The sequence below is a fragment of the Xenopus laevis genome, chromosome 9_10L (assembly GCF_017654675.1).
Source record: "Xenopus laevis strain J_2021 chromosome 9_10L, Xenopus_laevis_v10.1, whole genome shotgun sequence".
NCBI classification, from domain to species: Eukaryota; Metazoa; Chordata; class Amphibia; order Anura; family Pipidae; genus Xenopus; species Xenopus laevis.
Genome location: NC_054387.1, coordinates 86392195 through 86408764, shown reverse-complemented (window position 1 = coordinate 86408764; position 16570 = coordinate 86392195). Strand labels below are relative to the sequence as shown.

The following is a 16570-nucleotide window of genomic DNA, read 5'->3' as shown; positions in this document are numbered from 1 at the left end:
TTCCAAGATCAAATATTTTTAAAGCTTTGTTTTTGAAGCAAAGCTTTGCACTTTCTATTAGTGATGAGTAGGTTGACCCATAACCCACGAGCCGGTCGGGGTTCAGCTTGAAATCTGGGTGACTATTGTGGATTTGGGCTGTGTGAAGGTCAGACTGGGTAAGTACACTCCTCCTCTGCTTTCAAAGATTCTCTGTCTTGGAACCAGGAATGTGCACAGAAATAGCATATGGAACCGGCGATGCGGGTACAGGTTGGGTGCAGGTCCTAAAATGGCAACATTTTGTGGGATAGGGTCAGATACAGGTTAAGGTTTTGCAGGTTGAGTTTTTGGCCATTGCCAGGGTCAGAACTCATGCTTAAATAAAGGCCATAACCTTTATGTAGTGCACTCTGCTGGAAATACTTCTGGATAAGTGGATAGGGGTAGCCATCATGTTATGTGCACTCTATGTAATATTCATTGCCTGGTGTGATTCTGTCATGATTGTTATTGTATAGTTTTTATTAATTAACAACACTGTGTAACATTGTATATAATTAATTTTATAATACCATTTACAATTCTATGCTTGAAGCAATGCATTTTTTTTTTAGTCGTAATATTGGCATGTAGGCAGCCATCTCAGGTCATTGTGCCTGATTCAGAGAATTCAGAAAGACCCAGCACTTCACAATGGAACTGCTTTCAGATAAGCTATTGTTTCTCCTATTCGATACCTGGTGCAGTTCTTAAATCTAACACTAGGGGCATGAGAACATTTTTTTAGTAATGCAGGTGTCAGGGAGTTTTTATCATGTTACCTTCCCATTGTTCTGTTTTTAAGATGCAGGAAGGGCCAGGATCACACTGTAGTGATATCACTACAACTTGCAGTGCAGCAGTAGAGGGTGACTGAAGTTTACCAAGTCACATGGCTGAGGGCACCTGGGAAGCTAACATCATGTCTAGCACCATGTCAAATTTCAAAATTAAATATAAAAAAATCTGTTTGCTCTTTTGAAAAAATGATTTCAATGCAGGATTCTATTGGAGGAGTGTCATTAACTTCATTTTGTAAAAAATATGTTTTCCCATGGCAGAATCCATTTTAAGTTACTGAAGAATCTTTTTGCTACCACCGCTAAATTAAATCCAGAGGCAATATTCTCGCCTTGCTTCATAAAAGACAAACCCTTGCTTTGTATTATTCAAATAGAAATACCAAGAATTTGGCCATGCTTATATGCTATTCTACTTTAAGAGCTGAATTTCCGGTTTTCAAATTGCGCCCTCTGAGCTAATGTCATGGACACCCCTGGACCCTCTCCTTCTGGACATCGTGGACCCCCTCCCCTCGACTCCCTCTGGCACAAAAAGGTGAGCGTGCAGGGGAGGGGGCAGCAGCAGCAAGCTGCCTTAGGCTGCAGAGGGGCCAGGATCACACTGTCTCCAACACAACTGATATAAGAGGCAAGTTGGCATTAGACGTTAACCCCATATGTAATATAGAGGCACTAAGTTTCCCAATGTGAAATAACCTATAGCAACCAATAAGATACTTGCTTTTAAACAGGTGACCAGTAAATGCTTCCTACTGATTGGTTGCTGTGGGTTACTGCACCTGGGCAAACTGAGGGGGTTATTTACTAAGCTCCAAATACCCGAAATTCCCCGAAATCCGAAAAATTCGTGATTTTTGTTATAAAATCAGACCTTTAAAAAAATCATGAATTTTGTCGGAATTTATTAAACCCCGAGGGCTAAAAAGCCAGAATATAAAAACACGACATTTCAGACCTGTCGAGGTTGCATAAAAGTCAATGGGAGCAGTCCCATTGATTTTTGGTTGTGTCTGAGGTTTCGGGCAATTTCACAATGTTTTCTGAGCTTCCGGGTGAAAACTCCGAAAAATTCTGATTTTTCGGGGAAAGAAATCATGAAAATCAGAGCTTTTCTCACAAAGGTAATTTTCGGGAAAATTTAATAATAAATAAGCGTTAAAAACCCGAGCTGGTTAGATCGGAGTTTGTAGCAGCCGATATTGAGATAAATTCAGACCTTGATAAATAACCCCCTAGTGTTTTATTACATGACACCCTGCGACTATTCTACATTTGCCCTTAAGTGTCATAACTAACAAAAGTGTCTTTGGTGAAAATGCTGGCTATTCCTATGCATTTAGATATGTTTTACTGTGCTTGAACTACAGTATAAGCATTTTTTTCTACTATAAATGCATGTTTCTATACAGATAGCTAGCCAGTTGTGCATTGCACCTTGTTAGCTCTTAAACACAATATTAAGATATAAAACAAAACAACTATATAATATAGCACAGGTTTATAGTAAACAGTCAAGTGTCTAAAATTTTATGTGATCTTTTGTTGGCTTCTCTCTGTCTCTATTTATCATACTGTATGTGTGTCTCTCTCTAATTGTAATTTGTGTTTGGATCTAATTTACTTTCATGCCTTGTATTAATGGACTTAACGCCTAATATGCTCATTTATCTTCAGTTCTCTGCAAGCTTTCTGGCAATAAAAGGCTTAGCTCTCTAACATAGCACATTAAGAAAAAAGGGTGTTTGACTTAAGACTGAAAATGTAATTACTTTCCCTTTCAACAAGCCAATTATTATAGTATGCTTCTCAGAGACACATAGAGAGCCATATTTCTTTTCACCTGTGACCCTTTGAGTAGTTTTATGGAAGCTCTTGCTGTGGCTATGATGACATTAATATCTATTAAAAGTCTATGAAAATATATCTTTACTCTTCATTTTAGCAGTACCATTGTGCCTTAAATTAAGAGCCATAAATGATAATCTAATCTGATAAAAGCAGATAAGTAGACTCTCTTGTGAAAGACACCTACTATTTGGCAAACTCATTTGCATTTTGTAAGGGCAATTTGTGGCAAAGACCTCTATCTATCTGGCAGATAGTATAAGGAGTACTGAAGCCCCTGGCCTACAAATTACTGGTTTAGTAGGTGGAATTATGGCACATAAACTCTATCAAAACTGTAAACATTTTTTACCAACAAAGTGTATATATTAAATCTTAGACCTTCTGATGCATACTCACATAATGCAACATTTATACTAATGTTTCTGGAGGATTTTTGTCACTGAACACAGCAGGGAAAATAAAAGTAATTTAGAAATGCAGCCACAACTGTGGTTGTACAAAAATGAATTGAAAGGCTGTGCTTATTGATGCCATTCATTAAAGGTACTGAGTCCAAAGACGCTCCTTGTCTTCCATATGGTTGTGCCATTGTGTCCAGCTTGCCTCTTATGGTCAGTCATGCACAAGTGCAGCTATTGATGCTAGGGAACTCTGGTGCTACCACCTTACTAAGAGTCCCATTTATTAAAGGTCGAATATTAGTGGAATTGGAGCTTTTTAAAACCACAATGAAACTCTATTTCTCTAAAGCCATGAATGCCATAAAAGTTATTAAAAAATCTAAAATCTGAATATAAAAACCACAAACAGACAAAAAGTGATGAACAATCCCCAAAATATTACAAATGTTTCTAAAACCCCTAAATATTTGAGTTTTTTGGCCTATTACAAGCAAAAAAATATCTGAGAACCACTAATAGTTTGAATAGTTGACTAGATCTAGGCTAGTTGACTTTTATGGGACCTTGACTGCTTTTTTTTTTCGTGGTTTTTACACTCAAATCTTTGAGTTTTAGAGAAATAAAAAAACACAAATTTTTAGAGAAAAAATACAATTTGTAAAAAAAAAATCCGAATTTTAATAAATTGACCCCTAAGTGTGGAGGTAATTTCAGGGATCCCAGAACAGGACAATAGGCAAAGAAGACTTGTGACAAGAGACTCTCATGCTCATGTTGTTTTAATGGAAGTTACGTATGTAATCCCACTCTGGGAATTCCAGCCAAAATTTGCACTTGATTTTTTAACACATATATGCATGGTTGCGTTTGACTGGTAGGGTGCAATTGTGGTAGATGCAACTCTCCAAGCTGCTCCAGTCATGCTGGATTTAAGGAAAAGGAGCCACATCCTAGATATTTTTCTTTACAGTCATTTTGTGTGAGACAGTTTCATTTTTAACAAGTTCTTTACAGCTATAATAAGTGTTAATAGATACAATCTAAAATGCTTGGGATGAAGCTAATTATTTGCATATTTGTGTATGTCAGACTTAGAATTAAGTGCAAATAGGTTTCTCTGTGTGAATGGATTCTTTGCCTGTAGTCAAGTAAAATCGAGTGCTCTATAAACATTTCGATAAGCTGGCTAGAGAGGGGGAGTAAAAATGTGCATATTAATGCTTTATCGTGCATGTTAATGCAATCATATTGCCTTACATTGCACAAACCTTTGGTGAATTTACACAGTCATGTGCTCTGCTTTAGTATGTGCAAAGTTTAAAAATAATTATTCTTTCATGATTTTGTTGCCTAGACTGGACTGAAATCACTCTTTGAAGCTTAAAGTGGCATTGCATGTTACATTACATTGACGTTACATTATACTCTATCTTTCTAGACTTATACAAATACCTTTATTTTCTGTGTGATGATGGGGGATTTCTGTTTTGCAAAGTGAGAGTAGAAGTCATTAATATTTTACTATCTGCTGATAATATCAGAATCCATGAAATGCAATTGAACTGTTAAGCATACAAGTTTCATTTTTTTCAGCAGTTCTTGTATGGTGTAGTGTAAAAATATTTTTAAAGGGGTAGTGCACCTGAAAATTAACTTTTAGAATGATATAGACAGCAATATTCTATAGCAGCTGACAATGGTAGTATTCATTTTTGATTTGCCTTTTCTGCTCTGCATCTCAAAGGTTCAAACTTTAACTGCTATCTTGGCCTTTTTAACCAGGCAGCAATTAGGATGTCAAATTGGAATATGAATAGGATAGGGCCTAAATAAAAAGATAATCAATAACAGATAAGAATGACAAAAAACTGAAGCCTCACAGTCAATGGGGCAGATTCACAAAAGGGCAAAGTGGCCGTCGCTATCGGCAATTCGGCAGAAATCTCATCCGCAGGGACGTCGCCAATTCACTAACAGGCATAGAGGGCAATTTGATATCGAATGAGACCGCCGCTACCGTTTGTTCACACCTAGTGATGGGCGAATTTGCGCCGTTTCGCTTCGCCGGAAAATTCGCGAATTTCGCGCGAATTTCGCGCGAAATTCGCGAAACGGCGAAAAATTCGCGAAACGGCGCTGGCGTCTCGTTTCCGACGCCGGCGCCCGTTTTTTACGCCGGCGTCCGTTTTTTCGAAAAAAAAATTTTGACGCCGGAGAATTTTTTCGCCCATCACTATTCACACCCTATCGCTAGGCAACTTTTCGCTCTGGGTGTTCAAATTGGGTGGGCAATGAACTGTAAATGTCTAAACCTCTAGGCTTGTTTATATTTTCTCCCTGCTGTTATGACAGCTTGTGATAAAGCACTTAAAAAAATGGTAATTTCAGTGACATGTGGGACCCTTTATAACTTTGGATCATTTCCCCTACCACAATAGTATATTTTGCATTATGAGGGGGTTCATTGTGAAATCATACTTTTTAAGCATAAAATATATTCCATGAAAGTTTTTGCATTTTGTTTTTTTTGTTGATATATTTTATACCAGGAACCAGTTTCTGCAGGAACCAAATATAGCATTATGATGATATGTACAATCACTGGGGAAATTGTGCTTTTGCTTGCCTGTATTGCTTATTATGGATCAAACATTCCATGGTCATGGCGACATCTGCAAACTTCTCCTGATCGTATTATCTTATTAAATCTCAGAAATTAGAAAGCCCTTGCTAAATCATGTATTTTCCCGCAGCAGGACACCGTGTCCAGTCCAACCAAGGACTTTTTTGTTGTTGTGCTCAAAGAAACTGCAGGAAAGTGAAAGCGATAATTTGTACTTCTGCCATGGCCAATTTGATCAGGCACCATTGGACTAACAAAAACAAATTTAGGTTTGAGCCAGAATAACTAGGCATAACGAATCTGTCCGCAGAGTGACTTAAACCCAGTACTACATGTACTAAAGCCATTGATGAATTAAAGTTTTTAAAAAATGTTTCAAAAAATGCTTAATTTCCCAGATCAGGCTTTGAGTTGCCTACTAGCTTCGTTAATCTGATGGTGCCTTGTGAGATGGATAGGGTCTTTGGTTCAATCTTGACTAGTCCATTTTGTCCATGTATTTTACATATTCTCCCTGTATTTATGTGTTTGACATTTTCCTAGAATGCATTACAAAACACCCAGGAAACACCTGTAGCATCTTCGCACTGCCAGACTCTAACAGCGAGATGCATAAAAGCACTGCACTTCCATACTCCATACTTCCAAGCTGATAAGTGCTGATATATGAAAAATCTGATTAAGTTAGTAAAGTTAGTAAAGCAAATGTATTTGTTTTATTTTCTCATTTTTGTACAGGTATTGGACCTGTTATCCAGAATGCTCAGGACCTAGAGTTTTCTGGATAACAGATGTTTCTATAATTTGGCTCATCATACCTTAAGGCTACTAGAAAGTCATCTAAACATTAAGGGGCAGATTTACATATGGGCAAATATCGAGGGTTAAATAACTCATCGATATTCGACTGCTGAATGTAAATCCTTCGACTTCGAATATCGAAGTCGAAGGATTTACCGCAAATAGTTCGATCGGACGAAGAATCGTTCGAATCGAAGGATTTTAATCCATCGATCGAACGATTTTTCTTTGACCAAAAAATTGCTAGGAAGCCTATGGGGACTTTCCCCATAGGCTAACATTGCACCTCGGTAGGTTTTAGGTGGTGAAGTAGGGGTTCGAAGTTTTTTTTAAAGAGACAGTACTTCGATTATCGAATGGTCGAATATTAAATTTTAGAAAGATTTTTAGTTCGAATCGTTCGATTCGAAGTCGAAGTTGTAGACGAAGTAGCCAAAAAAAACATTTGAAATTCTACGTTTTTTTTATTCTATTCCTTCACTCGAGCAAAGTAAATGTGCCCTTTAAAGGGATACTGTCATGGGAAAAAAATGTTTTTTTCAAAATTAATCAGTTAATAGTGCTGCTCCAGCAGAATTCTGCACTGAAATCCATTTCTCAAAAGAGCAAACAGATTTTTTTTATATTCAATTTTGAAATCTGACATGGGGCTAGATATATTGTCAATTTCCCAGATGCCCCAAGTCATGTGCTCTGATAAACTTCAATCACTCTTTACTGCTGTACTGCAAGTTGGAGTGATATCACCCCCTCCCTTTCCACCCAGCAGCCTAACAACAGAACAATGGGAAGGTAACCAGATAGCAGCTCCCTAACACAAGATAACAGCTGCCTGGTAGATCTAAGAACAACACTCAATAGTAAAAACCCATGTCCCACTGAGACACATTCAGTTACATTGAGAAGGAAAAACAGCAGCCTGCCAGAAAGCATTTCTCTCCTAAAGTGCAGGCACAAGTCACATGACCAGGGGCAGCTGGGAAACTGACAAAATGTCTAGCCCCATGTCAGATTTCAAAATTGAATATAAAAAAATCTGTTTGCTCTTTTGAAAAATGGATTCCAGTGCAGAATTCTGCTGGAGCAGCACTATTGATTGATGTGTTTTGAAAAAAAAACATGTTTTCCGATGACAGGATCCCTTTAATAAACCCAATTATATCTTTGGATTGAGTACAAGGTACTGTTTTATTATTAAAGAGATAAGGAAGTCATTTTTAAAAATTCATATTATTTGGAGACTGCATTCCCATAATTTGGAGCTTTCTGGATAGCTGGTTTCCAGATAACTGGTCCCATACCTGCATATTATTTTATTTATTTAGATAAACAGTCTTGGGCCTTTCTGCAGAAGATTGGGTTGGGGAAATGAATGATGTGAGGTAGGTTTCTCATTATGGGGCCCCTGTATTGACACCGTCATTGATAGGGCAATTTTGCATACAAAGGAACTAATAGATAAATACATAGAGAGATACATTAAAGGGTGATAGAGAAATGACAGATTAAACAGAGACAGACCTTTGCAAATGTTCTCCAGTTTTCTTCTTTTGTGCAATACATTATATTCAGGATTAATGAAACAATATGTTGTACAGTAGTTCAGCTAATTTATTCCACTGACTTAACCAGTTCAGGAAAATGAATAACAGTTTCAGCAGCACCCAGCAGTTTCACTCCATTGCTCTGCTCTTGTTCTTTGGCAGCAGTGGGAGAGTTAATGAGGGTCCCTCTGGCTTCTCCAGTGACTTGATTTGTTTGACCTAGAAACCATGCAAGGAGCTCTGGGGTAAGTAATGTGTGCTGCTGCTGATCAGAGAGCAAATGGGCTCCCCAGAGTGAAAGAGACCAATTCCCCAAGCAAATCACAGGCATGAAGGATTCCAAAGGTGGAATAAAGCTATCAGTGTCTGTGTTATGTGCAGATGATGGGATTCCCTCTGCAGCTTCCCATTCTGTTATTCATGATGATAGCAAAATACCTGATATAGGAAGTGGATTTGTGGTGAATGCATAAAAAGCAAAGCACACAGAGCATTCCCAAGCTGAATATTATATACATGAAACAAAAGGTTTTTTGCATCTGTACTTATCCAATTGCCACTTCCTTTGGCGTTCAGTAAATATAATAACGTCATGTTGAGTGAACCTGGGGATATACTTATGTACACATTTTTTAGTGTAATGAAACTTATACTTCAGGGTTGCTATGCTACTGCTGGGAATAGTTGGCTTTCTATGGTAAAGCTAAAGCTAAAGCATCCTCTTGGTAGCAATGCGTTGCTACTGCCCAGGGGATTTCTCTATGATTATATCATCAGGAAAGACGTCAAGAGCAGTATATGGACAGCTTTACTGAAAAAAGAATGGTGGGAAATAACAGAAGAGAGGTTGAAAGACTGATATTCGGAAAAGGAATGTAGTGAAACTTAATTAAAGTGTAACAGATGACTATTTTACCTAGATATCTATATAATGGCTAGAAACAAAAGTATTAGTCACCACTTCATGAAGTATGACTTACTTTGCAGGTGCTACGGTATCTAAAAGTGGAAGCAGAAAAGTAGTCTTAAATACTACTAGAATCATGTACTGTAGAAACCCTATGGGTGCAGTCATACAACTGTCACCAGAGAAACTGTCTAGTGTTTAAGTAGTGTTCCTCAGGAGACAAGTAGGTATCTGTGGCGGTTCAGGTCTAATTAACTTTCCCAGTTTATAAGTCCCTTATTTTCTAACCCTCTCTGTGTTAGTTGCCCTTTAGAATACAATTATAAGGTTTTATTTAAATAGGGCAGACACATTTTCCCTGTCTGAGTCTGACTATGTGTCACATATTGTATTACCTGTTCATACTTTGATATCATATCCTGGAATATATTGTGCTCCCTTTTTCAATTCATGGATAGGGTAATTACAACTAAATAACTTGTATATTATTGTTTTCTTTTCAAAGTACAGAAACCTATTGTTACCCAGTTAGCCACTATATACCCTATATGGAAATCTGATATAAACACAGTGTTGTAACTAGAAGGTACTGGGTCCCAAATCAATAATCTATATTTGTGCCCCATCCCCCAAACTTTCAGAAGCACAAATGTTTTTGCATCAAGCAAAAAGGATAATATGTGTTTTTTCTTGCAATGCATATTAAATACTCATACATCTCTTGAGTCAGCTTCTATAAATGGTCACTGACCACATTCACAATTTGATTTAAGTGTGTCTTTTTTTTTACTTATTAGTATTATTGATAGATACATTAATATACCATCACAGTAGCAAATTGTTGTGGTGACTAAAATGCACACTAACCACAAGAATGCTCTTTGCTTGATTGTACCTAATCCCAGAGGATGCATATGCTGCCCATATTTTTATGCTCACACAAAGTACATGGACATTAATTGAAAAAAAGGATCTTTAGTATAATCAGTGGAAGGAATCTGAACTTCTATGAGACGTTTAAGAAGACAACACGCCCATTGTAGTTCTGATATTTGCATCAACCTATTTGAATTAACCTATTCAGTGACGGGAGCATCTCTCACCTGTGTATCACATTCACAGACTCTGGGAATTCTGCATTTCAGTTATTAAAAATAGGGATGTTGCTTTTAGCTTTTATAGGTATATATTTGTTACATTTTTGAGTGTTGTGTTTGCATAAGAAAATAATATGTAGTATTAATCAACTCAGGGTGTAAACCAGTGGCAAAAGGATTTTTCTTTTTAGATTTTCCTCAAACCCCAGCAAAAAGGCTCTGTACTGAATTTGCACATACTGAGGGTTCAAAGCACATCTTTTGACACAAATATGTGCCATTAAACACAGGCATCAACAAGGAGAAACAGCATATTTCCTATCCAGGGTTTTTTTGAAAATCACCCTCATTATGTAGGCAATGATAAACAATATATGGTTCCGAATGCTTAAAAGTATCACTAACTGTAAAAATGTACTGGAGCACCGCATAGATCCTCACTGGTCTGTCTGTGATACAAATAAGCAGTGGCCACCATGTTCCACCAAAAAAGCAAAGTAAGGTGCAGGTAGTCAATCACAGGCCTGTCGTAATACAGGGAAATATTAATTGAAGTCCCTTGTCAGCTTTGCACAACTGTTGATTGGTTGACATCCTACAGTGTTGAGAGCAGCAGATTCTACTGGGAAAGCAGCCAACAGCAATTGGAAAGGCTGGATTGGGTTAGCAACATTTTTTTGGGCAAATTGTCATTAAAGTAGTACAAAACATATTTTAAATTAATTATTCTATCCTTAGGTGTGTATAATGATATTAAAGAGATGTTCTTGCCACTATAGGGGTTATTTACTGTTGCCCTTCCACCAAGTGCAGAAGCACTAAGGGTTTCAACACTGCACCATTTTTTGCTTTTTTAAATTTTCGGCGGGGGCAGTACCGTGCAAAGCAGCAAAGTTAGATGACAGATGGGGGGGATGCCTACATGCATCTCCCAGTCTGTCCCTCATGAACTGAGTGTAATTTGTATTGGAAAGATCGTGGCTAGGCTACAACGTGAAAGGGTACAGTGTGAAAAAGTGCAAAAAACATGTTGGATTGAGCCCATCTTTTGCACTGTGCACCTTGCATGCAGTTTGTGAATGTGAGATAACCTGTCATAAAGGCTTTTTAAAGATACAAACACATTCCATTAGTTTTTAGTGTAAACTTAGTAGATCAGTTATTTAAACCAATTAATACAATTAATAATACCAATTATTTTTAAATATATTAGATGTTATTTGACCATTCTAAAGAACATGAAAAGGACAAAAAACTGAGGCTGTTCAGGAAAAATGTAGAAAAATGTAATCCTGATTAAATTCAATCAATAATTTTTCTAGAACACTATCATGAACAAGTTAAAGATGATTTGTATGTATTTTTTCTTAGGGTTTCTTCTTGGGTCCAAAACTTTGGAACAATAAAGTATGTAAAAATCTTGAAAGGAAGGAATGAACAGAATATATGTAGGGTTAATTCTATATGAGTATGTACATTATATGAATGGGCCAGAGTAAAATATAATACAACATATAAACAATAGCTTTCTCCTTTCTAGAAATTACCTGTATGTGTCAAGATAATGTCAATAGGCTAACAAACGAAACAGTGAATTTTAAGTTAAGTACATTGATTTGGTTCTTAAAAAAATGTATAATCTTTGCACATCATATAATGCAGTTATAATGAGATTATAGTTTAAAAAATATTTCTCAACCCTGAGGGAAAGAGGAGGGTTAAAAGCTCTTTTTGGTATCTCTAAAGAACTATTATGTCAATCCACTGTATTTCCTTTTATAACAACCTTACATTTCACCAGAATTGAAATGGAAATCAGTCATTTTGATTACATCGTCATTATCCTATTATACTAATGTGCTAATGTTCTTAGGGTAAAGTGGAAAGAAGGGAATGGATACCAGCATTGGTGGAGTCTTAAAATGATTTATGATTTGATTTTCTTCAGCAAATTAGAGTAGGAGCTGATTGCATTTTGGTAATGCAAAGTCACTAAGGGGGTTATTAACTAAGCTCCGAATACCCGAAATTCTGTGAAATCCGAAAAATTCTTGATTTTTTTTAATAAAATCGACTTTTTTAAACCCCAGATGGCTAAAAAGCCCAAATATAAAAACACAGCATCTCAAACCTGTCGAGGTTGCATAAAAGTCAATGTGAACCGTCCCATTGATTTTTGGTTGTGTCGGGCAATTTTACAATGTTTTCCGAGCCTTCACTTGAAAACTCAGAAAAATTCTGAGATTTCGGGGAAAATTTTCAAAAAAATTGCGAATATCTGAGCAAATTTTTGGGAAAATGTAATAATAAATAAACGTTAAAAACCCCAGCAGTTTAGATCGGAGTTTGTAGCAGCCGATATTGAGATAAATTAGGACCTTGATAAATAACCCCCTAGGTGTCTACATTTTATGGCTTTTATACAATGGAGTCTATAATTAATAAAGTATCATTTCCAAAAGTTCTTTCTCTTCATTACATTTAAATGTATACAGATGGAGCACACTTTGCTTGGATTTCTTTCACACACCTCCATACCTTTTTCCCTAATGATATGATCAACGTGCTGTGTGCAGTAATGGGAAAATATATTGTTTTCCATCTGTACTTCAATTCAGTTTCTCCCATGTAGAGGGTCATATTAAATATTAGAGGGGGATGGGTTGACTATTAATGCAATACTTACAATTCTAATAATTTGGTAATGTTTTAGAATTAATGTATTTCAAGTAATACTAGTGGCATTTTTCACTTGATTTAGACTACTGATGAATCTGAACTACTCCTACTAAGAAACACTATAAATGAAAATCCAAAGCCATTGAAATGGGAAGAAAACCATAATATCTAAGATAGGAATTGTGTCAGCATCACTAAACATAGCAATTCATCCTTTTTCTCCAGCCCAGTTACTGCATTTCCCTTCCACTGTCTTCATCAGACATGGCTAGTACTTGTTTATATTCAATGTTAGGCATTAGTATTTATGTAAGCAGATTTTTAGCCTTTTGGCGTATGGCATAAACCCCTTGCTCAGAGGAATGTGGAGCTGCTGCAAGGGGGCATTAAAAATGCTGGTGGCAACCCTTTTGGTGGAGGGTAGAAGCTGACATGCAAGCTATTGCAAAGAACTTTGAAAGAATATAGAAAACAAAATTGCTCCTCTAAGAGAGGGGGCCATATAGCCTGAAACAGGTAACTACAATGCAATTAATAATAAGAAAATCATACACGTGCATATAAGATGGCAATCGGACCATAATATATTTGCTTCCTGTGGCTAGAAATATTTATATACTTGAAATGCTTCCCTAATCAGTTCCTTTTTTTGTTTTCAGACAGCAACTTTGTTCTGGGGAATGCGCAAGTGCTTAATTTATTTCCTATTGTGTACTGTTCGGATGGGTTCTGTGACCTGACTGGCTTCGCTCGTGCAGAGATGATGCAGAAGAGCTGTGCCTGCAAGTTCCTGTATGGCCCAGAGACGAGTGAGCTGCTTAAGGTCCAAATCCAGAAAGCCTTAGACGAGAAGAGAGAATTTAAAACTGAAATTATTCTCTATAAGAAGAGTGGTGAGTTACCATTGATTTTTCTGTTCAGTAATAGCTGTATAGTTGTAATATGTTTCTTTGGATATAATACCCAAGTTGTGTCTGTCAGATAATTACATTTTAGCTAAGTCTTTGTTTTCTGTTTCTTAAATATCCAGAAGCCCAAATAGCGAGCCTGGGACAGGTGGAGTGGAAGGGGCGCATGACTGAGGGGAGAGTAGAGGAAAGTTGGGAATAGTGGTGAAATGCTTTGTGGGAGTTGTAGCGGGGAAAGAAGCTGAGAAGAGAGGGCAGGGCTTAACCTTTAAATAGGGAGGAAAAGTTTGGGAATCCATATTACCTGGAGACGGCATAGGGGAAACAACGTCCCTCCCTCCCACCCTGTTAAGATGGGGGGGTGTATATGGTTCCGTCGCAGCTTTTTCATAGTGGGGCTGCCCTACTGGGTAGCCAAAAAGAGGGGCTGGAAGGTAAAGGTGGTTGGTTGGATAGGCCTGGGGTGAGGCTTAGGCGGCAACGAGGCACCGTAAGTAAGGATGTAGGTGGTATAGTCTTAGCCTTAGGCTGAGTAATTGGTTTTTTGATTAAGAAGGGTTTGGTAAGTCATGTAAACATTGTTAAATGTTATGTGCAGCCTTCAGCGGCTCCTGGTTTTACCCAAAAATGTCAAAATGTTATGCAGTATTATTTTATGCTCATATGTTTTGGAGTTAAATAAAATAAGTGAATGCAAAGGTTTTTTAATAATCAAGCTGCGGCCTTTTCACCTATAAGATCTGTGATTGGAGTGTGATTTATGGGATGTTTGGGGATTGAATCGGTATTGAAGCATCACTTTAGTCAAGTAGATCTTTCAGTATCCTTGAATAATAATGTCTACAAACAAAAAGAGGTCTGCTTGATCCACATGTATAAATAACTATAAAACAAACTAGCAGGACCATAACTGTTGTTTACATTAGGAACCTAATGTTATTTTAAAAACACACACAACCATTATACTTAGATAGGGAATGAGACTTGCCGCACAAGGCTTTGTAAATGATGTGCCTGCCTGCCCTGAATCTACAGCACAGTTGTAATGTATTGCTGCTCTTGGCAGAAAAGCCTCCCTTTGTGAATCATCAACATGATATCACTACTGTACAGTTCTACTGCATATTATTACACAGAGTTGTCACTCTGCACTAGTCAGCTTTATTATAATATTTTACAGATTACTTCAAGGCTCAGCTTTGGCCCTTTCTGCACTTGCACCATCTTTTATGTGTTTATTTCCCATTTGCAAATGAGCCCCTTGCTTCTAAACCTCAGTGTAAATCTCTGTCCTGTACATCTGCTTTTTTAGTTTGCAGAATCAATCAGCTGCTTTAATGACCGATGCCTTTGAGAATAGAATTTTGAGACAAATGCTGAAACTGTCATTAGCATTGAGTATTGTTCCCTCTACCCATCTTTCAACTATCAGTTACTGTCTATCTCAAGAGCAGAGACGTCAACACCTCCCACCCATCCACAGTTGTTTACAACTACATCTCCCAAAACAACATTTAGGATTTGCTAAGCAGTTTAGTTACTGAAGAGAAACAAGATTAATATATATATATATATTAATATATAATATCTCTGTTCTATATAATATTGGGGAAATCTCATGCAACAGACTGATAGTTCCATTGTTATGGTAAAAAATACCAATTTCTGAAAATAGTTATAACTTATTATTAATAAAATGAAATATAATAAAGATAATGGAAAAGCTTTTTATAAGCTACACACCTTGTAACTGCTGTGAAACGTGTGCCTTTTTTCAGCTTGAATGGTTGCCACCATGATTACACAGCAACTTATTTATATAACTATAATAGGCCTTATAAAGCAAACACAGCACCTTTACCATGGCAGAGCAACTGCACATTATATTTAATTAATTTGATACAGTTTCATTTTATGGTGTTACTGTTCCTTTAAAGGGGACCTGTGAGACATTAAAAATCTGTATAATAAAAGTAGTAATAATAAAAGTATAATGATAGTAATAATAATAAATATCTTTTATAAAGGTATTAAAAAAAATCAAAGCTGTCAATCATATATGTTGCCTGTCCCACCTATATCCGTCAGATGTATAAGTTAAGTTGTAAATAAAGAAACATTATATAATGTATTACAGAGAAAACATTTTAACCAGTAATGCATTAAAATATCTAGACTGTTAATACAAATCAATTATTCTAACCTGTTTGTTGTTGCTCTCCCTGCATTAAGATGTTAGTTACTAAAAAATGTATTCAAGGCTTCATTCGCCTTTAATATCAACTAATATCTCAAAATAATATTTTATTGAGTATTTCCAGGTGCTGATTAGATGATAATATTAAATAGCTTTCTAGTCTTGCCCAGGCATGTTAATGCTCTCATACCAGCACACTAATTGTACCATCCAGCAGATTTGTATCACACTTATAATACAGCAGGTTTTTTTTTAAAGAACAATAATTTTTTTAAGCTTTCTATCTTCATATCAATAGAAATAATCTGGCAGAATGTAATAGACATACAGTATACAATGATAACATGGACAGAATATTTTCATATATTTAAGTTGACGGTGTACTGTAATCTAAAATATTCAAATTATTAAATGTCAATATAATGTTGTACCATAATAGCAATTGCAAAACTTGCTCCAGGTTTTGTAAGCATGATATAACAACCATTTAGAAGTTTTCTTTTAAACAGAAGACCGATGAGTGCTACCCCCTGATTGGTTGTTATGGGTCTCTAGAACTTAAGCAAACTTGTTACCTATTAGCCTTCTTATAACTAATCGTTTTATATCTCACGCAGGACAAAAAACAGCAATTTGAAGGAAATGTAATCTATAAAGAGTTAATATATATATATATATATATATATATATATACTGTATATTACATATACTCACAGTGTGGTTTGTGTGAATTTTCTGTTG

At 36.5% G+C, this 16570-nt stretch overlaps 1 protein-coding gene across 1 annotated transcript in view; it reads left to right on the top strand.

Annotated features, from left to right (window-relative positions):
* LOC108701858 (potassium voltage-gated channel subfamily H member 8) overlaps positions 1-16570 on the top strand; it is a 224621-nt gene that overhangs the window by 78457 nt on the left and 129594 nt on the right. Inside the window, exon 2 of the mRNA XM_041577236.1 lies at positions 13384-13617. Coding sequence (XP_041433170.1) covers positions 13384-13617 — 234 coding nt within the window. The remainder of the gene's footprint in view (positions 1-13383; positions 13618-16570) is intronic.